We start from the raw sequence: 24,130 nt of genomic DNA, 5'->3' as shown, positions 1-24,130 counted from the left end.
TGAGAACAGAGGAAAGATACTTCTGAAGGCAGGACCCCAGCATCGGGTAGGAATCAAGGAAAGTGTGCTCCTAATTTTAGTGACTAAAATGGCAATGTTGCTTTCTTTTAGAAGAATATGATTAAAAATTTCATAGTTGCTGAAAAGATTTGAATGGACATAAGGGAAAAATTAGGTTTGGTGGACAAATTAGAAGGAAACAGAAATTAAAGAGTTTATGGAATTTTATGTAGGACTTGCTTTCCTGAATTATTTTCTGTTCTAAATTTTTATGGTTGCTGGCCAGCTTGCGCAATTTCACAGGATTGGATAATAGCCTATTTTGGCAGCCTCCCTCGTCTTTAATCAAGAATCTATAAAACAACATTTGCCTAAAATCTTTCTGGGACCAGCATACACAGGGGTTGTGTCCTGAACCTCTCTGCTGCCTCAGGCTAGTGCAGTCTTCCTGTGGAGGGGCTTGTTTGCAGTGTCCATCCCTCCATGAGACCGGGCTTTGTGACCCTCTAACTAATGCTGAAACATTCAGAGCCAGGAAAGTAGAAATAGCCTAATGCTGTGGAACCCCTTTGAGCCCTTGCTAATTCTGAGACCCTTCCTGAGGCCCCCCAGCTCCTGGAATAGGCCCCAGTCTCCTGGCCTGTTTCCTTTTCTCATAACTGCTGCTACCTGGGTAAGATGCAGATGTGCTGGCTACAAGCTGGTAAAGATGAGTGAGGGCAATCCAAAGTGCTCCAGGCCTGTGGGCTGAAAGGAATAAATAAGTAGATTGTGACACCAGATGTGATGAGCGCTGTAATGCAAATGGAAAATAACCTCAAGCCTGACTGTTGATTGGTTCAGTGTTCCCACACCCAGCTCCTATGACAGGCCCAGGCCCCATACCAGAACCTCCTACCTGCCTGGAAGAGGTGAGAGCAGGACAGAGAACCTTGTAAGCCCTAGCAAGAGTTTAGGTTTTATACAGAATGAGATGAGATATTTTAAAGGGGGATTTTGAGCAAGAGACCGATAGAATTTGATTTGTTTTTAAAAATCACTATGGCTATATGTGACAGAAACCAAACTCAAAGTACCATAAACAACAATAATTGAAGCAAAAAGAAGCTAATAATTGTATAATACTTGTGCTATACTCTGTTCTGAGCCTAAGCACATTAACTGACTGAATTCTAGTGATAACCTTATGAGTTAGATACTATTCATAGTCCCATTTATTGATGTGTAGACTAAGGTATAGAGAGGTTAAGCAATTTATCAAAAGTCTCATGGCAGATCTAGACTTTAGACCCAGGCAGCCTGACTATATAGAGAACAAACTCTTGACTGTAGCACTGTACTGCGTCTCAACAAAACAGTGTACAGTAGTTCCCCCAAGTACATGGTTTCATTTTCTGCAGTTTCAGTTACCCTTGGCCCAGAATATTACATGGAAAATTCCAGAAATAATTCACAAGTTTGAAATTGCATATCACTCTGAGTGGTGTGATGGAATCTCTTGTCTTCCTGCTCTGTCCCACCTGGTACGTGAATCATCCCTTTGTCTAGCATATTCATGCTGTAGACACTACCTGCGTGTTAGTCATTTAGTAGCCATTTAGGTTATCAGACTGTTGTGGTACCACAGCGCTTGTATTCAAGTAACACTTATTTTACTTAATAATGGCCTTAAAATGCAAGAGGAATGATACCGTACAATTCAGGTATGCCAAAGAGAAGCTGTCAGGTGCTTGTTATATATAGTCAGAAGGCCAATTGTAGCTATGTCACAATGCCTGTGTCATTAACCTCGCTTCATCTTATCATTGTATCATCTGACATCACAAGAAGAAGGGCGAGTACAGTACAATGAGATATTTTAAGACCACATTCACCTTTTAATACAGTATATTGTTATAACTATTATTAATGTTGTTAATCTCTTACTGTGCCTAATTTATAAGTTAAACTTTATTGCAGGTATGTATGTATAGGAAAAAACAGAGTGTATATAGGATTCAGTACTATCTGTGGTTTCAGGCATCCAGTGCGGGTCTTGGAACGTATCCCCTGTGAATAAGGGGGAACACTGTATTGACCTATGAAACTGAAGAAAATAAGCTCTTTGGCTATGGCTGGAGCCAGGGGCTCACACAGTACTGAACAGACTCAGCCTTTTTCTCTCCTCTCTCTTCTTGAGTGTTCTGTCATTTCCAGGCAGACTGTCTTCATGCCAGCGTCCCCAACAACACAGCAGAAGGAGCAACTCTGCTTTCCCCACAGTTCTGACAAAAGTTCTAGAATTGAATCTGGTTGGCTTGGCTTGGGTCACTTGCCCATCCTTGTCCCCACTGGCCCAAAGGATAAAACTAACACCAATTGGCCAGGCCTGACTTGTATACCCACTCCTGGGGCTGGGATGTGGGCAGAGCCAATCTCATCCATACCACAGGGCTGAGAGTGCAGAAGGGGCGGTTCCTTGAGTGGCCGCTTCCAAAGCAACCAGGGTTGGATGTTGGGGAGGCCACACAGCACGTGCCAGCTGGAGAGGGCTAGAGAACGACAAGCAGTTAGGACCCTGGATACATGCTGATAATTCGTTTTGTTTTTCAGGATTTTAGCAGTTACGTGTTTCTTTGAAACCTTCTGTTATGTCTCTTAGTAAAGTTCTGTAGTTTCATTTCTAGTGACTATATTTTTTCTTAAAATTAAGTAATTTATTTTATTTGCTCTAATGAATGAAATAATATTTAAAAGTGTTTTTCTATAAATAGGAACACCATTGATTTTTATATTTTTATCTTTTCTCCTACCATGTGACTGAACTCAGTAATTCCGATGTTTTAGTTGGTTTATTTGGGGTTGTTTTGGTATACATGGTCATGTCATCTGCATATGTCTTCTCCCTTCCTATAGTTATATATCTTGTTGCGTGAACCATAAGTTTTAATATATAGACATACCTCATTTGATTGTGCTTTGCAAATATTGCATTTTTTACAAAGGTAAGACTCTCCACCAGCAAAAAGATTATGACTCTCTAAAGACTTAGATGATGGTTAGCATTTTTTAGTGATAAGGTATTTTTAAATTAAGGTATATATACTATTTTGTTTTGTTTTGTTTTTTGACATAATGCTCTTACACACTTGGTAGATAATAGTATAGTGTAAACGTAATTTTTATATGCACTATGAAACCAAAAAATTCATGTGACTCATTTTATTGTAGTATTCGTTTTATTGTGATGGTTTGGAACCAAACCCGCAGCATCTCTGAGGTATCCTATATAAAATAATCAGTATGAACATCCTTGTTTTTGTCCTCATTTTGATAGGAATGCTTTGGATATATTACTGTTGGTTATTTTAACAAATTAGTTTTTCTTATATATAATACAAGGTTATGATAAAAAATTCAGACATTTCCAAATGGTGAAAGTCCCTTTCTTGCAAAAGTAGTGATTCTCCCTTCTAGCTCCTTCCCAGTTCCAGGTATAACCACTATTAATTGTTTTATATATATATATGCAGTTAGCAGCAAATAATTATGCATACACAGACATATATGGAACATCTTTTTATTTCCTTACATATACTCTCTATTCCCTTAATAGCATTCTCATTAATGATAATATTGGTTCTTGGTTTGAAAGACTAAGCATACAGTTCCAAGTCATAATAAATGTTATATCTGATTCTTCATTTATGGATAAATGTGTTACTTTCAGGAAAGGCTTGCACGGTTTATGGTCTTCCTTCCTCCAGGAAAGTCAGGATCTCCTTCATGCTTGTGGGTAATGTCACCCTAAAAGTAAGCTCATGGGTTGCAACTGGTCTCTGTAGGTTGGCTGCAGAAGAGCTATCCAGGGAAAGAAAGCAGGGGGAGTTTTTTGGGGGGAAATCAGTTGTTATTTGCACAGAGATACTAGCATTATGGTATCCTGCCCTCAGCCCTGCAGTCACCATGCTGCTCTTCTTCTAGCTTGGTGCTTTTATGTGGAGTGTAGCAACTGCTTTCTTTTCTTTTTTCAACAAATATGTGTGGAAGGATTGTCTACTTTGTGCCAGGCACTGAGAACTCAACAGAGAGCAAAACAAAGACCCTGCCCTCATCCAGCTCAGCTTCTAGGAGAGGAAACAGAAAAAAGGAATAGCACATATAATAATAGCACAGTATAGTGCTATTAGATGGTGAGAGGTGTTATGAAGAGAAATAATGAGAAGTGGGGAAAGAGGTAGAGGAAAGGCTTCTGTGAGGACGGGACATTTGAGCAATGTCTCAGTATGAAGAACCATACAAATTCCAGGGAAAAGGTTGCTCCAGGTAGAGCAGTGGTTTGCAAATGGGATCAGGGTGGGCTCTCCCCCAGAGGACACTTGGCAATGTCTAGAAGTATTTTTGATTATCACTAAAATGACACCTCCCTTTTTTTTTCCTCATGCTAAGGCTAGAGTGAGAGAAACCTTGCTCACTTAAAGAGCTTGATTGTTACACCAGAGGACCCAAAATGGTTTGAAGGAGGAAGTATGATAGAGTAAAAGATATTGGACTTGCATATTAGGGAATCAGAATTTCACTGACTCACTGTGTGTTTTGGAGACACCTTTTTTTGTCATCTTTTACGATCTTAGTTTCTCTCTTGGCTTCTGACCAAGACCCCAATCCCCCCTACTCCACACATACACACCCTTGGTTGGATGGTGTTTCTTCATGGAGTATGGAACATTTAGGTGACTAGACTCAGATCCCAGATCATGAAAGGCATAAGTTTGCAGGAGCACAAAGCTCTTAGATTTATCTGATTTTCAATTCTAATTATTTGGAGAATGTGGAATATTGCTATTTCTCTTCCTTGTAGCCTTTCAGGTTGTATTTCAGTCCTGCAGCAAAACAGATGCCTGGATGCTTAAAAGCTTTCCTCTGCTGCCACCTTTGAACTCTGATGCAGTTATTGGTGTCTCAGAAGTCATCTGAGGAGGAAGGGATTTTTATCTGCTCTCTCTCTTTTTTTTTTTTTAATTTTAACAGTAAGGATTTCAAAATTTATTCAAAACAGAATGATCTGAGTGATTAAGGTGGCTCTGTCTCCCAACCAGTGCTGCTGGCATCTAGTAAGTGGAGGCCAGGGATGCTGCTAACAGCATCCTACAGTGCATAGGACAGCCCCTCACAAAAGAGAATTCTCTGGCTTCAAATGTCAGTAATGCTGAAGCTGATAAACCGTGAGGGATGGCAATGGGAACAGCTTGTGCAAAAGAGTTGAAATGGAAGTTGTTCTTAAAACTTTTGAAGAACAGCAAGAAGGCCAGTGTGACAAGAGCAGAGAATGGAGGGATAGGAATACGTTCTGAGAATTGTCAGGGGCCAGATCATGTAGGGTATTGTAGGACAGAATGAAGGATTTGGATTTTACTCTGATTGTAACGGAAAGCCATTGGAAATAATCTGATTTCTGTTTTATAGGTTACCTGTGTAGAAAATAGCCTCTAGGGGAGAGAGGAGGCTCTGCTAGTTTCTTTTCAATATCCAGTCTCCCTTTCTTTCTTTAGTAACAAAACTGTGTGTGTGTGTGTGTGTGAGAGAGTTTAAGTGTGTGTGAGTGAGTGTATGTGAAGATGACACCAAGGTTTATGACATGAGCACCTGGGTCACTGGTAGTGCTATTTACTGAGATGGGGAGAGGTGGTGGGAAGAGTAGGCTAGAATAATAGGTCCGCGATGCCTATTAGATATCCAAGGGGTGCGATGTCAAGTAAGTAGTAGGATATACAATTTTGGAGTTCAGGGCTGAGGTCAAGATTGGAGATGTGAATTTGAGAACTATCAGTCAGTAGATGGTATTTAAAGCTTAAAACTGGGTGAGGTCATCAAGGAAGTGAATGTAGCTAGAAAACCAAAGAGGGAATCCAAGGACCAGTGGGCTCTGGGGCACTCCAACATTTAGAGGTCAGGATATGAATAGGAAGCACCCCAGGAGGATGCAGAAGGGACAGCCAGAGCGTGAGGAAGAAACTGGAGAAAGTACAGTGTCTTGGAATCCAAAGGAAGCAAAAGCTTCAAGAAGGCTCACTATCTCAGATGCTGCTGAGAGGAGGTGTGAGACCCCCTTCCCCACCTCAGCCCAAGATTTGCCACAGTTATCACCTATTGGAATACCATGTGAATAAAAGTGATGCGAGTGTCCCTGTCAAATGGGGATGGTGATCCCTGTCTCAATGAGATAACATGTGAGACATCTAGTACCATGTCACCTAGGACACAGAGCTCCTTTCCTAAGTGACAAAAATAATGTTTATAGAGTAGAGTTTCCACTTGTGAATTTTGTTTGTCTTAGTTTATCAGTTGAAATATTTTAGTATTTTCATCTTGATTGAGCAACAAGTTTAATAAAAAAATACACACATCAAGAAAAAGAATGTCCTGATCTCTAGTAGGCTCTTAGGTCATATACTTTCTGGGTGACTTAAATATATTTTCATCTCTGCCCTGTATAAACTCACAATGTTAATTTGCTTGTTTACAGAGAAAACTTGAATTTCGAATGGGAAAAATTACTCTAAGAACAGTCCTTTGTCTACTATAATTAATGTGGACCTAGTTACCTTGAGTGGCATTTCACTTTTTTATGTCTTGTATGATACTTTAGAATTATCCTTTTAGTTATGTTAAGATATATAGCAGTGCCACTGAAATATAAAACTTCCTGTGTGTGTTGGCATGGTAAAAATTTTTGACATATTTTATTTTGGAAAACAGACTAAAACAGAACATACAACATGGGGTAGTTTTTCCAAAAATCATCTACAGATACAAATGTAGGCTGTATAGCAAACACATAATCAGTAGTTATATCTATTAAGTAATATTTGGTACCATTTATTTCTTTATTTAGCTGATCTTTTTTCCCTTAATTTGTTTGCAGTTAATATGTATTACTCATATAAAAGGTTTTATATACTACAGTACTTGGCACATTTAGAAACTGTGTATTGATATTTTCACCAGCAATCAAGCAGCATGTCGTTGGAGGCAGACTGTAATTCTGTCTGAATGATTAGCATTTGGTATTGGCTCAGCCACCCTTGGGCATATGTTAGCTTTCTTTCCTTCCCTGGTTCTTTCTCCTAAACATAGCATGGTAGCTTTTTTATTCTCTAGGTTAATACTGACTGCATAAAGATTTTTGTTACTTTTTTGTTCGTTTCTTTTTTATTTTTAAATATTTAAACATTCACTATAATCAGTTTTTAGGTCAGACTATAGATGTTAGTTTCCGTAAGCTTATTTTTTACATTTTATACTGTAATCTAAACTTTGTAAAGTACTTTCCATAGTCCAAGCATGGTCCACTGTATTCTCTCTCTCTCTGGAGACACATTTGGGTCTTTGTATCACGTTCTGATCTTTTGGTTAGGTCATTAGGTAATGACTCTGGAATTATCATGAGAACAAAAAAAGCAAGGTTTAGGACATTTGGAACCAAATATAATGTTTAAGGTATAAGTAAGGATTGAAGAGAAAAATGATTGCATGACTTTGGAATTTCTAATAAAAGCAGCCAATCGAATCAACTTCATTTTATTCACTCTGACTTTTAAACTGATGAGAAATAAGTTCTAGAATCCCTGGAAATGTTTGACACTGGTATGTGTGACAGTTTTACTTGTTCTTTACCCTGCAGGAATATGAAAAAGATGAACTGTTAAGTGATGTTGAGCAGAAAGTGAACTTAGATATTGTGTGTATTGACGTGAAAATCACAAGTTGTGTTGGAAGATGAATGGTCTTGGGCACTCTGCAGTTCTAATACATGCAGACATTAAGGGCTGGGCCAGTCCCCAGCTCTAGGAGAGGAATAATGGAAACCAAATTTTGAAATGTTCTAAGAAATAAGAGTTGAGTCGGTCCTCAAAAACTGTGGTGGTGTGGGAAGGGTGGTCTTTTGGGGCTCAAAATTGAATGACCTTAAACTAAAATGTTTTAATAAAATATGAAAACCAGCCAAAAGAAAAGGTTTTCTGATTATATCCATGAACACAACACCCTTAGCAGCAGATGTGGTATGTGTACAGGGGAATGGGAAAGTAAACATGCACCCTGTACCCTTTTCCTCCACCGTCAGGGATTCCCAGAAAACAAGGTTTCATTTCAGTAGATCCTTGACTGTTGTTTATAATCCAGAATGCCCCATGGAGGCACAAGTGGCAGAGTCACTGATTGTTTATTCTCAGGAATTGGGCCTTTATGAGCAATTTAAGTCACAATGAAAGCTTTCTCTTAATGCTGAAGTCTGATAATGGCCTCTCCTTACCTGAAATTCTATTAACTTGGGATGCATTGTGGTGAGTGGATTTATTTTTTTAAATGCAAATACCAAGGATAGGATTAAATTTATGTGCTTTCTTCATAATTCTTAAATGAGACTGATGTGCCGAAGGACTAGATAGATGTTTGAGGTTTGGAGTTCCCCAAGAGTTAGGAAAAGCTGCTCTTTTTCTCAAGCCCTGTGTGTCTTCCCCCTCTTTATGGTTGCTTTTTTCTGGCCAGTCTTAGCAGCTGCTGTCTGCCGTGGAGGTCATAAACTCATGCCACATGGGAGTGCCACAGGCCACCTTACTTGTTATTCTTGCCCCAGCCCCTTTCCCACTTCAGAGAAGTCTGAGTCATGCCTCTCAGTCTTTGTTCCCACCCTAAGGCCTGACACTGTACAGGAGACATCAGGGTTTCTGCACAAGGTTCCTCTCCTCTTCTAACTACCCACCCACTGTTGTGGCTACGTCGTGGATCGTGTCATAGGGAGACAGAGCAGCCTAGTGGTTAGAAACAGCTTTTGGAGTCAGACAGACCTGCCATCGGATCTCTACTGCACCACTTATTTCCTGCTTGACACTGGAGCATGTTTCTTTCTCTCTCTAAGCCTCAATGTTGTCAGCTATAAATGGGTGAATTTCTTTCGCCCCAGAGAGTCTCTTCACTGCATTTGAAGTGCTTGGTATGGGTTAAGCACTCAATAAATGGTAGCAGTTGACAGAGCTGTGACTAAAACTCCATTGACATTTTAAACTCAAATATCTCTCTGATCACCCCACTCATCTGTTCCCCAGCTTGCCACTTCTGTTCTGCAACTTCACTGAATCCCATGGTCCAAGAAACTTTCTCCATGTGAAAAATAGCTGTCTGCTGCCCTGGGGTCACATGCTTCAAAATTCATAACTTTAGAGTCTGTATTTACTTCCAGATTTCTCAGGAGGATCCCAAGAACTAGCCCACCCATGGGTTAAGGAGGGTGGGTCTGTTATAGGAGGGGAGCTGGGCTAAGACAGGAGGAGATACTGTAGAGGAAAGATGGGCAGAGGCAGGCTGAAGGTCGAGCTCCGTCCTCTCTCAGAAGGTGCCGTTTCTGCATCTGTTACTTTATGTAAACTGCTAGAGCAGATATTTTGGGAAATGGCTTTTCCAAGGTCTAAGGTAACCATTGCTTTGATTGGCTTTTCATGAATTGTCTGCAATACAAATACTTGTCACAATCATAATTTGTATTGACACTCCGTGCATCATGGGTAGAAGAAGGAGGGAGGTGCTGAGTTCTTGTTCTCATTGGTCCTTATGTATAGGGAAGAAATTTAGATTAAATGACTCATCCAAGGTCAAACATATAATAGCAGTGGAAGCAACATACCAAATGTCTACCTTTTAAAACTGTCTGGCATCTCTCCCCACCCCTGCTGCTCTAGCAACATCCTCCTCCTCCCACCATCCTACCTCTCAGAGGATGCCCCCTAGCCTAGCCCACTATCAACCAGCATTGTCAACAGTGTCCTACTTTAGACCCCACATCAGGCCTTCAGAGCCCTCTTCCAGAATTTTCCCTTTTAGAAAGAGGCGGGGTAACTCTTCCCTTAGTCTTTTCCTCAGCAAGCCTTTTCCTTCCCACCTCCTCGCCCCTCAGTGTTCTTTCTCCAATAGCATATTTACTTATTGGTTTGTTCCCCACCATTAGAAGGTAACCCACATGAGGACAGGGACTTGCTCATTGTCTTTCTTGTAGTATCCTCTGGCTTTTTTTGTGCTTTGTACACATCAGGCATTCACATATTTCATATTGTTGAAAGAATGGATGACACATTGTATCGGTCAGGAGCTGTAAGAATGTGATCCCAGAGCCAAATGGTGCAGGGCATCTCCCCATGCCCCTCCTCCCTCTGCCATAGCCTGCCAAGAGGCTGAGGAAGGAGGAGGAGGAAGAGATTGTGCGCCTGGGGACCCAGCGAGGCTACTCCTCCCGCATTTGTACTGTGTTGCTTCAGGACACCCTCATTCTGTCCTAAGCTGGTTAAAGTTGAGTTTCTGTCATGTGTGTGGTCTCACTAGTGCCAGCCCACAGCTGTATCCAGCTGTTTAGAGCCTGTTGAAGGCAATGGGGCACACTGGCTCAGGACATAGACACTTGAGTCATGTGACCAATCTGCCACATTTAATTTGTGTCCCCTTGACAAAGTTTTATAACTTTAATGTGCTTGGTGCTTATTGTCTATATAATGGGAATGACCTCATGTAGTTTGTTCCCAGGATTAAATGAGATAATCCATGTGAAATCTTTAGCATACATGAAGTACATAGTGTTCAGTTAAAGCTGGCTGTTGTTATGTACAATATTAAATAAGTGCTATTTATTCATGTCACATGTCTCTAGGTTGCTAGATCTGCTTCTTCTGTGTCCCTCACCGTGCCCCATCTGACACAGATCATTGATGGGGAGCAGCAGCTTTGAAGGGGGAGTGAATGGAACCCCAGGAGGTCTGGGTAGGAGTTCAGCCTGTAATTCTGATTTTTCACTGTAGAAGGAGGATGCTTTGGTGTGAGATTTCTATGAGTGAGTCTGTTTGTTTTAGTTTGCTCCTGATGCTTTCCACAGGGGAAAATAATTCAGAGGGATTAATCGTCACCACTGGGAACTTGCCTGACTCTCCTTCCCCAGGAAGCAGAACTCTGACCAGTGGGGCTGGAAAAGGGCAGCATCTGAAATGTATGCTAGGAAATGTATGCTAGGAAGGTCGAGTCTTATTTTTGGCTGCTTCAAGGGACAGGACTGGGCCAGTTGGATAGGCAGTTGGGTCAGGTTTTAGTTCCTTGTAAAAGGCAACGGAAACCTCTAACCTTCACCACCTCCCCAAGGCAGTGCACCGAGTGCTGGCAGTGAGTGGGCCCCCTCAGCCAATTGGAAAAATTGCGAACTCAATAAATAAAGTAATTTTTTTTGTAAGGAATCTGTGTAAGCCAATGAAATATGAAATGCCTTCCATGAAAAAAACTTGAACATGATAAAAGTTGCAAAAAGTTTTTGTCATTGTTGTCAAATTTGGTATGGGCAGCACAACTGTAAAAGATTAGGGGGAAATGTCAATGTCTGGAAGGTCTCTGCTCAAGTTGCTTTGCAAGTGGCAAGTTCTTGCTCTCCTTTAAAGACAAAAAATAGGAAATCGTAGAGAACACCTTGTAGCTGGGGTTAATGCAAGCAAGCAAACAGGGACCAGCAATGTCAGAGAACAACATTAGCCAGTACTTAAAATAAAACGTTTGTGGCATATGGTATTTTTAGTATATATATTGTTATGATTATATATTAATAGTATACATGAACATAGTATTGGGTATATTTAAAATAAATTCCTATTTTTAAAATAAATTCCTATTTTAATAGACTACTCTATCAACCAGCCAACTACTAATATGGATCAGGTGAGGATTTCTACTGTGTTGACAAAGGAGTTGTCAATAGGTTTTTGTTGACACTTACTAGACTGGTCTGTCAGCTTTATTTCGTAAGACTAGAAATAGAACATACAGTGATGTTAATAACTATGTCAATAACACTGTTACCAAAATAACCTGTATCTTTGGATTCCATTTCCAATGGAATATCTTCTTATAGTCAAATTGACCTTTCAGATTTTTAATGACATGGCTTTTACTGTCTCTGAATACTGTGTGGACATAATTGGAATTGTGGGTTGCTCTGGTTTAGCTGGAGCTCAAAGACAGCCAGGGTTGATGTGAGCCAGAGTCCAGATGAGGGGAGCGGAGAGCAGGAGTGGGAGGTTAGGTGGGAAGTGGGAACGCCCATTTGAACCTTGGGCCTTGCTGTTTGGTTGAAACATTTTGAATTGTAGGTATCAGGCACCTGGGTCCAAAGATGAGAACAAAGGCAGATATTTTTAAAGCATGTTGACTTTTTAACTTCATATGACTTCAGATGTGTCCAGTTAACTGTTACCTTCTACTCAAATTGATGGTTGAGAATTTATTGTACTAATGCAGTAGTAACCCACAACCTAAAAATGTCTGGTTCTCTTGTTTTCACAGGTATTGGGGCGATGTTTCTTGACTGTGGTGCAGGTTCATTTCCAGTTTTTGACCCAGGCATTACAGAAGGTCCAGCCTGTGGCTCACTCTTGCTTTGCCGAGGTGGTTGTGCCAGAAAAAAAGAACAGCAACAGTGGTGGCGGCTTATCTGGCATGAGCCACACACCCGAACTGGAGGAAGCTGTGCGATCCTGGCGAGGAGCTGCTGAGGTAGCTGTGACTCAGGGGGAGATTGCTGCCCTGCGTTCAAACATGAGAGGCTCCTGAGGGCCTTTGCCTGTTGGTTCTTAAAAGAGCCTTTTTATTTAGAAATGTGTGTTTTAAACTGTTATCAGTAGCTCGTTCATTTAACAGTGAATGTCTTTGTAAATGCCAATTTTGTGCCAGGCACGCACCAGGCACTGGGGTGACAGCCTGTATTCACAGCCTTCTCGGAGAAAGGACTTAGAAAAAATGGTTAAGGGGCTCTGATGGAGGTTTGCGGGAGCCCAGAGGAAGAGGCCTGCTTCCAACCATGACCAGTGCAGCAAAGCTTCTAGGAAGAGGGACCAGGGAGAAAAGGTTGGAGCCAAAGTCTGTAAAGATGGGCTAGAGCTGGCTGTGGAGAATAAGGGGTCAGTCAGGCAGCTAGGTGGGGATGTATTGGTGACAACACATTTCTTCTAGGCATTTTAATACTCTTTTAATTCCAAGGAAGGGAAAAGAGCCTTTTACGTCGAGTCTTTAACTAGCACTTTTTCTGTTTTACAGAGTAAAAGATAATTTATAGTTAAGGAGTAGTATATTGAGTTATTATATAATATCTAGTTTGAACGATTCCATAATTGGTGACGTTTCGTTTTTTGTTTTAGAAATCTTCTTTAATCACATTGTTAAACATGATTTTTTTCATTTTAACATTTTACATTCTTTAATTTGCTTATTTCAATTATATATTCTTCCACTGCATTGTTCTTTCTTTTGAATTTCCTTTCAGTGTTTTTCCTGTTTGCCTCTTTGTTTTGGTCTCTCTTTCATGTTAAGGGCTTTCCTTAGCTATGTCAGTGTTGATCAGAGCAGCCCTGAAATGCTAATCGAGGATTGAATGTGGGAGGGGGACCTGTTGACTTGATTGCAGGGGGCTGGGCAGTGGGGTCAAGATCTCTGTCTTGTCCTCTTCCAGCCCTCTCTGTCCTCCTGGCTGTTAAGGCTTCAGCCTCCCGATCATGCAGCTCACATTCATACCGTCAGTACCTGGCTCACAGTCTCCTCTGGTCCACCTGTTGGCATCATTCACTCTGAGAACCAGCCCATGTGAGGCTTCCTGGCAGTCCCCTGACCTCCTCACCTTGACCTTTTCCTTCACCCACTTCAGTCTGCCCAGGAGTTTCTGCCCTCCTTACTTCGCTTCCAGCCAGTGTCCTTACCTCACACTACACTAAGAAAATAGCATCCACTTGGCCGCAGCCCCTCATCTTCACATCACCAAAATGATACCTTCCCCTCCATTCAGACCCTCTTCTCTTCCTTTCCCTTCATTATAGTGGAGAAAGTGCCCTCTCCTCCTGTCCAAGGCCTGCCCTGTCCCCACTCTTCTCCATCCTTAGGGTTTCTGTGGTGGGACCCCATGTTTTCTCCCCCTCCTCCTCAAGTGCTCCCACCAGCACACAAACATGCTTACTTACAAACCCAAAAAGCCACCTTGCTCTGCCCTATTTCCCTCCTCTTTTCATAGCCAACTTCTTGGAAAAATTGTCCACCTCAGCTTTGATTCATTCTAAAAAAGATTATTATGAAACATTTCAAGCATATAAGAAATGTCATACATAACCATCTGTCTTCCTTTTAGCTTTATCAGATGAATCTTTTTGCCTCATTTGCTTCATGTCTTTTATTTTTCACAGGAAAATATTGCAAATGCAAATGAATCCCTTTTGTATCTCTCCACTTATTCACATTCCTTCCTCTCTAGAGATGACCTCTTTTGAATGTGGAGTCTGATTCCTTTGCATATTTTTATATTTTTTTCTCCGTATGCATATACCCATAAATATATTATTTTACACAATATGAAACTTTATATGAATAGCATCATTTAGCTCACTGAAATCTGGCCTTCACCCCTACACAAGAACATGCCTTCTCTTGTCAAGGTCACTGCTGCCTTCCATGTTGCTTAATCCAGGGAACCCTTTGACTCCATTCAGTAGCTCACAGCAACCCGAGTGCTTGGAAATCCTTTCTTGTGGCATTTATGAACCAGGCATTCTTAGTTAATTTCTTACCTCTTGGGCCATCTTCTCCATCTACTTTGCTAGCTTCTGCTCTTCAACACAAGTTATTAACGTGAGTTTCCCAAGGCTCAGTCATAGGTGCCTTTCTTTCTAGTGAGTCTTCATCTAGTTTTAGGACTTTAAAATCTGCCTGCGGGTCCTCAAATGTGTGTGACCAGTCCACCTCTGTGGGTTCACGTTAGTTTCTTCTCTTTTAGTTCCCCTCTTTAATCTCGTTCCCCCACTTCCACCTCTGACCTATGGATGTTGCCGTTTCCCCTTAAGAACTGGATCTCTAAAGGCAGGGCATCTCCTCCCACAGGCTTGCGCGTGCACCTGGTTTCTGGCACCCCCTGGCGCAGTTGGGGGGCCTGGCGCACCCGGGTTATGGTCCGTGGCTCCACCTGGGGCGCGCACCCAGGACCTTCTGCTTGTAAAGCGATGTGCCACCCCCACATTAGTTTCTTCTTGTTTTTCTGTCTTGCTTATGTAGTCTTCATAAACATATTTAACAACCAAATAATAAGTATTTAATTTTCTGTGCAGATTTCAAAAGTTCTTTTTTTTCCTTTAATGTTGCAGTGTATTTTTTTTTTCCTGTCCTGTGTTGGCATGGCTTTTTACTTGGTGTGTAGGAACACCCAACCATATACATTTCTTTTTTTTTTTATTCTGGAAATTCCAAATACCAATATTCTAGGTTTTCTATCTTTTTAAAGCAGAGAAATTTAAAATGCAAATATTTTATATTTATAAAAAATAACAGGTAAGGAAGTATTTTCTCCAGGGTTTCTTAAAGAGGGTAGGACTATGTCAGGTTTGCTCTTTCTTTAAGATGCTTGACTTAGTCTTTCAAAATTTCTGGCCACTCACTTCATAATACAGACAATCCAGAGTGTTTGGTTTATATCTAATGCTTAGATGATTTCTTGCTTTCTTTCAGTTTTTTTTTTTTAATTTCGCTAGTATCTGTAGCATCCTCTTTTACCTACCAGTCACTATTTATTTTGCAGGCAACATCTAGACTGAGAGAAAGAGGCTGTGATGGCCGCCTGGCAGGAATCGAAGTTCAACAGCTCTTCTGTTCTCAAAGTGCAGCAATTCCTGAGCACCAGCTAAAAGAACTGAACGTAAAAATCGACAGTGCTTTGCAAGTAAGTTTTTCAGAATTGACACATTTTTATCTGAGAGATAGGAACAAAGGAGGAAATTAAAGTTGTAATATTGAACCAATTGGAAAGTAGTTGGCTTTAAGTGTTTTAAAACTATAGAAATTTTAAATTTCTATTTTCAATGGACTTTATCATTTTATAATGTACATAATCTTGATTCTTGAAAACAATTTCTTTGCAGGCATATAAAATAGCTCTGGAAAGCTTAGGCCACTGTGAATATGCAATGAAAGCTGGTTTCCACCTGAATCCAAAGGCGATTGAAGCCAGTTTGCAGGTATATTTTTCTTTCTGGGAGCTCTTTGGAGCTGTGACGTGGCAGTGTCTCCATACCAAGTGAACCAAGTGTCTTGATAGATGAACTGTGGGTCACCTCTCCTCTCCCATCCAAACCTTTTCCAGGGCTGCTGCAGCGAGGCGGAAGCACAGCAGACAGGGCGGAGGCAGACCCCCCCACAGCCCATGCAGTGTGAGCTTCCCACTGTCCCTGTGCAGATCGGATCGCACTTCCTGAAGGGTGTCTCCTTCAACGAGTCAGCTGCTGACAATCTGAAACTTAAAACGGTAGCTTTCCATTGGGTTTCCAACAGCCCGGGTGTGAACTTGAAAATAGAGTTCTTAAGGAAAGCTGAGGGCTTTTTATAAAAAATATAGATTAAACAGCAAAACTGAAGTGAAGGCAGGCAGCATGTAACCTTTTCAGGAAACTGGGGTCCAACAGCAAACTATGGTGACTTAATTTTTAATGAGACATTTGCCAAGTTAGTTTTATTCATAATTTTATTCAAATGTTTAACATAAAGGGTTTTGAAAGTACACTATTTTGAAAATACTGTTTACGATTAACATTTCAGTGGACTTCATGAATTAAATAAGAGAGAAATCTTGTCATGATATGGCAATAATTATGACCAATTGTGGGGCATCATGTGTGCCAGGCATTGTGCCAAGCACTTCACGTGCATTGTCTCCTTTAATGCTCACCCGTATGTATACCCTTTTCCCCATTGGAGAAACCGAGGAACTGAGGCCCAAGATCACACAGCTAGAAAATAATAGACTAGAATTTGAGCTTATGCAGTCTGTTTCCAGAGCCTGCATACCTGACCACTTGGTCATCCAAAATAAAGTTGAGGTTTTCATTGGTATTTACTTCTACCAGATGATTTTGTCTCCTTATTTAGAAAGATTCAGAATTCAAACTTCCTCAACTAGTTCGCATTAGCAGATTGCTAAATAATGCTGTATTTGCTGCTAGTATAGAAATACCATGTGTGTATTAATGTATGTGTATCCAGATCTCATCACTCACTCTACAGGGCTGAGAAAATCTCCAAAGGTGTTACTTAATAAATTAAAATTTCATGATTTGGGGGTACTTAAACTGCTTTTCTTTTGAGGACTATTGTGTACTTATAAATGCATTTCACTCTACAAATTTTAGAACCTTGTATGACCTCATCTTGAGTTGTGAACTCTTTTATTATCAATCTGTAGCATACAATGTTACAGCTGATCAAGGAGGCAGGTTGCTATAATGGAATCACACCAAGGGATGATTTTCCTGTGACGGAAGTACTGAACCAGGTGTGCCCATCCACATGGCGAGGCGCCTGCAAGACTGCCGTGCAGCTGCTCTTTGGCCAGGCTGGACTGGTGAGCGAGCATGCATGATGGATGGGAGAGAGAGTAGAGAATGATTTCAGGCATGTAAGGACGTGGTGTGGACATGTGTGAAAATACCGAATAATTTAAAAAATTCTTTAGTGCTACAGAGTTTAGACCAGATAGAAAAAGTAAAGGAAAGAGCAGCATGAAAATGTCTTTTTTTTCTTCTATTGTAGATTGATAATATGTATTGGTAGGGAACCTAGTTGCAAAATGATGTTGCAGGCTTTCCTCATTTTAAGAAAACCATTACATTGATAATGACTTGCAAGGCCCCTTGACCTAACCTCTGGAGCTACAGTGGAGGTCTTTCTGTTGCTCAGGCACGTCAGGCTTCCACCTGTCTTAGGCATTTGCACTTGTTGCTCCTTTTACCTGAGAATACGCCTCTCTGATCATCATGTAACTCAGACATAACCTTTGAGACACCTCAACAGTATCCAGCTCTCTGTTTTTCTCCTTCTTAGCAATAAAATAGCAATATCAATTCAGAAATGACTTTGGTCTTATCATCTTTGAAAATAACTTTTGCTGAAGTTGGATGGGGTTAGGAGGCCAACATATGAAATCACCATTTAGCTTTTTGTTTGACACTGTTGACCCACATAACCTTACGTATTTGATCCCACTTTCTAGAATTAAATGACTACTTTTTGAAAAGGTAGAGCTTTTCAGTCAGCCTAAAATGAAGCTAATTAAAAATTAAGAAATTAAAGAACTGTTTTTTAGTCTAATTTCTACTTTATTCTTGAGTGGAGTTGTTGGGAAGGTACTGTCCTTTGTTTCATATGGGTGAAGGCTAAGGTGTCCCAGCTCAGGGTGGTGCTGCCTTGTAGGGGCCAGATGAGGGCCTGTTTACATTGGTGAGTACTTCCTTTAAGATCTCTTCCTTAGTGTAGGAACCCTTAAGAGAGCCATAAACCAGAGACCTCTGCCGAAGTATGGAAAAGCCCACTGCCTCTAGGAGATTGATCCATACTCCCAAAGATCAGTTTAGCTGAAACTAGGAGAACCACAGCACTAAGTTCTATAGAAAGGCACATGCAAAATAAGGCAAAAGGACACACAGTCTGTTTTGAGAAAACGTGATAGGCTTAAAAAAATTTCCATGTTGTTCAAAGATCAGAATCTTCTTCCTAGTTCCCTGCCCCTTGCTCCCAGGGCACTTTTGTGTGTGACTGACAAATTAGATTATGGTTCTCAGGATGGGAGGAGAGAGGAAACACCTGCCTGGGACAACAATGGCTATTACTTGGACAGGAAGTCTTTTCCAAAGGACGTTGCAGACCAGCTGTGGGAACTCTGTTTACATCAGTGGAAATCAGCTCCATTGGAGGCTGAGTTTGGAATCACAAAGAGCAACTCTGCATGGCTCTAACCCTTCTGATATGTTACAGATTTGCTTTTAAAGTGTTTTATGATTATTTTCTTAAAATTCTTTTATATTTCAAATATATATTTGAAAATATATTCATCACTTTGTCAAACTCCTTAAATTACATAGGATACTATACTATGCGTGTTTATTAAAGACTCCCCTCCAAATAAGAGGAAATCATTGAAGGAAGGATTAGTTCTTCTTCTTTCCTGAAGTAGTTCTGTTTTTTTGATGAGTGAGGATAAAATGATCTTTTAAAAACGCTTCGTCCACTTCTTGCTTGTATTTTGTCATTACAGATGTGTTGGTTTGATTTTTTAATGACATTTTTCTCTCTCATGTACACAAAAATAATAAATACAAAGATAAAGGAAACAAAGTTATTCTAACATTTATAGTTTGGAAGAAGTACCACAACTGCTTGTAAAGTTCAGTACATCTTGTACCCAGAAGTTCGTTTCTGTTTATTAAGTATTACTGTATTCAGTCATCTTTATTACTTGCTGCTGTCTCCATGGGGCTCCTGACTGGCCTTTGCATAACTGCCTTGCTGGGGGGATAGTTCTTGCCAGATTACGTGGCACCGATAAGTTACATATTGGATTTATTTGTGATCCATTTTTCTCTCTGAAAGCTGATTGTTGTTTTTGTTTTTCTCTTAGGTGGTAGTTGACACGGCACAGATAGAAAATAAAGAAGCTTATGCCCCCCAGATCAGTTTAGAAGGCTCCCGAATCGTGGTTCAAGTCCCATCCACATGGTACTGTGACTTTTACATTACACAAGCCTAAGCGTGTTAGATGTCTGCATATCTTTGAAAAGATTGCCCCCCTGCTAACTGACAGGACATGTCTTCTGCTTGTGTGGGTTTATGAGCAGTGATGGTGCCATGTTCCATGGTTATCAGTCCATGATGAGGAAACCAAGGTGCCTGAAAAATAGTCTTACTGACCAGTAATGTAACTAAAATGTTATATACTCATGAATCATAATGATCAATATTATCTATCTTGGTTACTGCGTCCACAGCTTTTAAACAGCGTATATCATTTTCTCTAAGTCTCACCCATTATTTCTATAAAGCTGAGTCCAGAACATAGAATTCCTTCCCCTCTTTTTGCCTGTTCCAACAACAGCCCTGATAATCTTGAGTTCGCGTCATTAGACACCCAGTGTCATTGCAAATCAGGGATAGACTCTGAACTATGTTTATTTTTAATTATTTAATTATATTTGTAAACTTATAATAAAGTACTCTTCTTCATTTATTAAAACAAAAGCTCCTATAAATCAGTAAGAAAATGGGCAAGGTACATGAACAGGTCATTCAGAAAAGTCATATAGTCAACAAATACATGAGGAAAATGTGTAACCTTACCTAATAAAGAAAGGCAAAATAAGAGAACAGTATGATGCCATTTTGCCCATCTTGTTGTTAAATTGTTTTAGAATAACAATACTAAGTTTAGGCCATACTAGAAAAAAAACAGGCACAGAAGTTGTGGAATAAATCACAGCCTTTCTGGAGGGCAGTTTAGTCTATCTGAAGCCTAAAATACGGGATATGACATCAGCAGTTCCACCCGTAGGAATTTATCCTGATGATGTCCGTACAGATTCAGTTATAAGGATCGGCATCATAGCTTTATCAGTAAACAGCAAAATTAAACATATGTTGGAAGACTTTTGCTATTTAAATTGTAATCTGAATATTTAACTATATGGAAACTATTTAAAGCATTTAGGTAGGAAGAGAGAGAGATAGTAAGGAACAATGGCACTATTGATGCCTGCATGAACTAACGTGGGAGCTGGGTAATGCATTCAAATTGTATTTAAACCATTTCTCCTCAAATTTTGAGGGTCCATTAGTACGTTCTGCCAAAAGTTTTAGAACTGGTTGATATATCAAATAGGGGTTGGCGGTTCACTTCATGTTCCAAAACTTCCCATTTATAAGTTCCCTCTTGCACCAAAATTTTTAATTTGATTATTCAGATGGTATACTGTTTCCCTAAATGAATGGTAATTTATATACATTTCTCATTCCTATCAAACAATAAATTAAAAGCTCACTTTTCTATAAGGTTTTTGTGTTCTGGAATTTTTAATTTGTTTTACAGTTCAAGTTCTTATTGAAAAATATTCAGTTTAATCAGGATTCTCATTTTGAAGAAAACAGTTTGCACTTTTAGATAATAGGATAATTATAAACAACTAATACTGAAATGGTTAACCCTTGAGTTTTCTTTTTCTCGTTTTGATAATTTTTAAATTTTCAGTTATAGTTAGCATACAATATTATATTAGTTTCAGGTGTACAACATAGTGATTAGATATTTATATAATTTACAAAGTGATCACCTTGATAAATCCAGTCATTACAGTATTATTGACTATATTCTTTATGCTATACTTTACATCCCCATGATTATTTTGTAATTATCAATTTGTACTTCTTAATCCTTTCCCCTTTTTTACTGTCCCTTCACCCTACTCCCATCTGTCAAACCATCAAAATGTTCTCTGCATCTGTGAGTCTGTTTATTTTGTTTTATTTTGTTCTTTAGATTCCACATGTAAGTGAAATTATATGGCATTTGTCTTTCTTTATCTGCACAGCACAGTACCCTCTAGCTTCATCCATGTTGTTGCAGATAGCAAGATTTCATTCTTTTCTTCATGGTTGAGTAATAGTCCATTGTATATATGTACTACCCCTGTTTTATCCATTCATCCATTGATGGGCAGGCACCCAGGTTGCCTCTTGTATCTTGACTATTGTAAATAATGCTGCAATGAACATAGATTCACATGGCCCTTTGAAAAGTAGTATTTTGGGTTTTTTTGGTGGGGCAAATACTCAGAAGTGGGGTTACTGGGTCCTTCTTTGTCTCTTGTTATAGCCTTTATTTAAAGTCTGTTTTCTGGTATAAGTATTGCTACCCCGGCTTTTTTTGTTTATTTCCATTTTCACGAAATACATTTTTCCATCCATTTACTTGTAGTATGTGTGTGTCTTTCGATCTAAAGCGAGTGTCTTGTAGGCAGCATGTGTAAGGATCGTGTTTTCCTATCCATTTGGCCAACTACATCTTTTCATTGGAGATTTAGTCCATTTATATTTAAAGTAATTATTGATAGATATGTAGTATTTGCCATTTTATTATTCATATTTTTTATCTTTTTTTTTTTTCTTTTTCTTAAAGAAATCCCTCTAGCATTTTTTGTGATAGTGGTTTGGTGGTGATGAACTCCTTTAGCTTTTCACTTTCACTTTCATTCATTAGTTTACTTTCAAAACTGTATGACTGATTTTCTTTGTAATTCATTGCGCCTCCATGAAAGACCTTCTAGACTATGAGTCCTTGGAGAGGCTCCCTCTGCTGGTTGCTTTTGGTAAAAACACAAAGATTTTTTTTGTTGTTTCTTTCAAATTGTAAAATATGTGCTTTTTGAGACAAACTCAAATGGAAGTGATTGGTTTGCTCCACCTTCAGGGAGATGAAATTATTAACAGGACCAGTAGAGAATTTATTATATCCTTTGCTTTTAGTAAAATGAAATATCTAGCTGCCAGATATGTTTTTTTCCCAAATGAAGTAAACTTTACTTATTTTTAAAACTGTCATATTTAAGCTATCCATTTTTTCTTTCAACAAATACTAAATACCTTCTATGTGAGACACTGTCGGGGCTCTGGGAATTTAATCATAAGCAACACAGACAGGATCCCTGCCTCTAACTGAACTGACTTTGTAATGGGGAAGAAAGAGCTAATAAGCATAAGAGTTAAGTTCAAACACTGGCAAGTGTGTGAAGGGAATAAGAGTAGAATGATGTCATATGATAGAGATGGGGTAGAGATGGGGAGGCTATTTTGAATGAGGAGTTCAGTCACCAAGGGCCTTCTTGAGGATGTGACATTTAAGAGGAGCTGGCCATGCAGAGAGTGGATGGGGAAAGCATTCCAGGCAGAAGGAACGGCAAAGGCCTGAGGAGTGAACCAGCATGGCTGGAGATATGGTAGGTGATGCTGCAGGGGGCATGGGAGGTCATGGAAGCCAGGACTTGCAGGGTCCCTAAGAGACTTGGATTTTTACCTAAGAAGAGGTAGAGGGTTTTAAGCAAGTCTGAGTGATTTGTCAAAAGAATGGGTTTAGGCTCTTAAGGGGATTTTATTGATCAGCTCTCAAGACTGATGAATAAAATAAAAGTGCCAGTTTGTTGATTTTCAGAAAGAGAAATTATTATCACCAGGAACTATAGTACTTCTTTCTGCGTGACCAGCAAATGCTCTCCTCATGGGCAAACATGTGACCAGCCAAATCACAAGCAGAAGTTGGCTTGGGACCACAGAGCAGGTGTGTCCTGATAATCAGCGACTCCAGGCTGAGAGAATCGCATGTGTGAACCTTGGCCAGCTCCAGTGGCCAAGATTCTCTCCCAGGAGTCCAGGGGCTGGTTGGGCACCGTCAGAGCTTTACCTTGTTGCCTTTTCCAGTGTTCCTGAGGTTGGCCAGCTTACACCTTCACAGATTTATTTCTTCTTGAGCCAAAGTCATATTGGGGAGTGCTGCTGTCTTCCTAGGGTGGCCTCACAAGTGTTGATCTCACCATTTCACTCCCTGAGTTCTCAAGGACAGACAGACAGTATCTTTCTGGTCCTCCCTCTCAGAAGAAGCCTCTTGGTGGAGGTACCCTGAATGGGCAGTGGGGACATGAATGGTGGGAAGCAGCTCTCAAGGGAGAGCAGTCCAGAAGAAGACAGCAACAAGAGCAAAGGTCCTGACATGTAGGGAAACCCGGCCTATTCAGAGAGTGAGAGACAAGGTGAATGGAGATAACAGTGCAGAGAGGGATGACCAGAGAGGCAGGAGGGGCCAGCTCACAAAGAGCCTTGAGGGCAGTGGTAAAGGGTTTAGATTTTATTTCAGTCATGATGGGATGTCACTGGATGGTTTTTAAACAGGAGCAGTGTGTTCTGATTTGCGTTGTAGGAGGCTCACTCTGGCTGCAGTTTGGAGGGTGGGCCTTGGAGAGACCAGAGAAGAGAAAAGGATACCAGCTGGGAGGTTAGTCCTGAGATACGGATGGTGGTGGCTTCTTGGAGTAAAGAGGTGGTGAGAAGTGCTTGGATGCAGACTACGTTTTGGAAGAAGAGCAGTCAGGATTTGTTAATAGATTGATGTAGAACATGAGGGAGCTAGAGGTGGCTTGTAGGTTTGGGGTAGACAGCTGTGTTGTGTACTTATTGAGGGAGTCTAGGATCAGAGTGGGTTTTGGTGGGGAGGAGAGGAATCCAGAGTTATGCC

General features: G+C 40.2%; 1 protein-coding gene across 4 annotated transcripts in view; it reads left to right on the top strand.

The window, feature by feature from the left end:
• Nucleotides 1–24,130, top strand: part of GARRE1 (granule associated Rac and RHOG effector 1) — a 69,008-nt gene that overhangs the window by 31,641 nt on the left and 13,237 nt on the right. For 3 of the 4 annotated variants that reach the window (XM_039888571.1, XM_039888573.1, XM_039888572.1), the window contains exons 3-8: nucleotides 12,346–12,555; nucleotides 15,611–15,751; nucleotides 15,951–16,046; nucleotides 16,172–16,333; nucleotides 17,267–17,425; nucleotides 19,478–19,575. In XM_039888571.1, the coding sequence (XP_039744505.1) occupies nucleotides 12,346–12,555; nucleotides 15,611–15,751; nucleotides 15,951–16,046; nucleotides 16,172–16,333; nucleotides 17,267–17,425; nucleotides 19,478–19,575 (866 nt within the window). The remainder of the gene's footprint in view (nucleotides 1–12,345; nucleotides 12,556–15,610; nucleotides 15,752–15,950; nucleotides 16,047–16,171; nucleotides 16,334–17,266; nucleotides 17,426–19,477; nucleotides 19,576–24,130) is intronic. The other variant, XM_039888574.1, reaches the window with a different exon arrangement.

This window comes from Pteropus medius, unplaced genomic scaffold (genome assembly GCF_902729225.1).
Source record: "Pteropus medius unplaced genomic scaffold, Ma_sr-lr_union100, whole genome shotgun sequence".
NCBI lineage: Eukaryota > Metazoa > Chordata > Mammalia > Chiroptera > Pteropodidae > Pteropus > Pteropus medius.
Note: the sequence above shows the minus strand (reverse complement) of the source record. Positions and strands in the feature narration are given on the sequence as shown.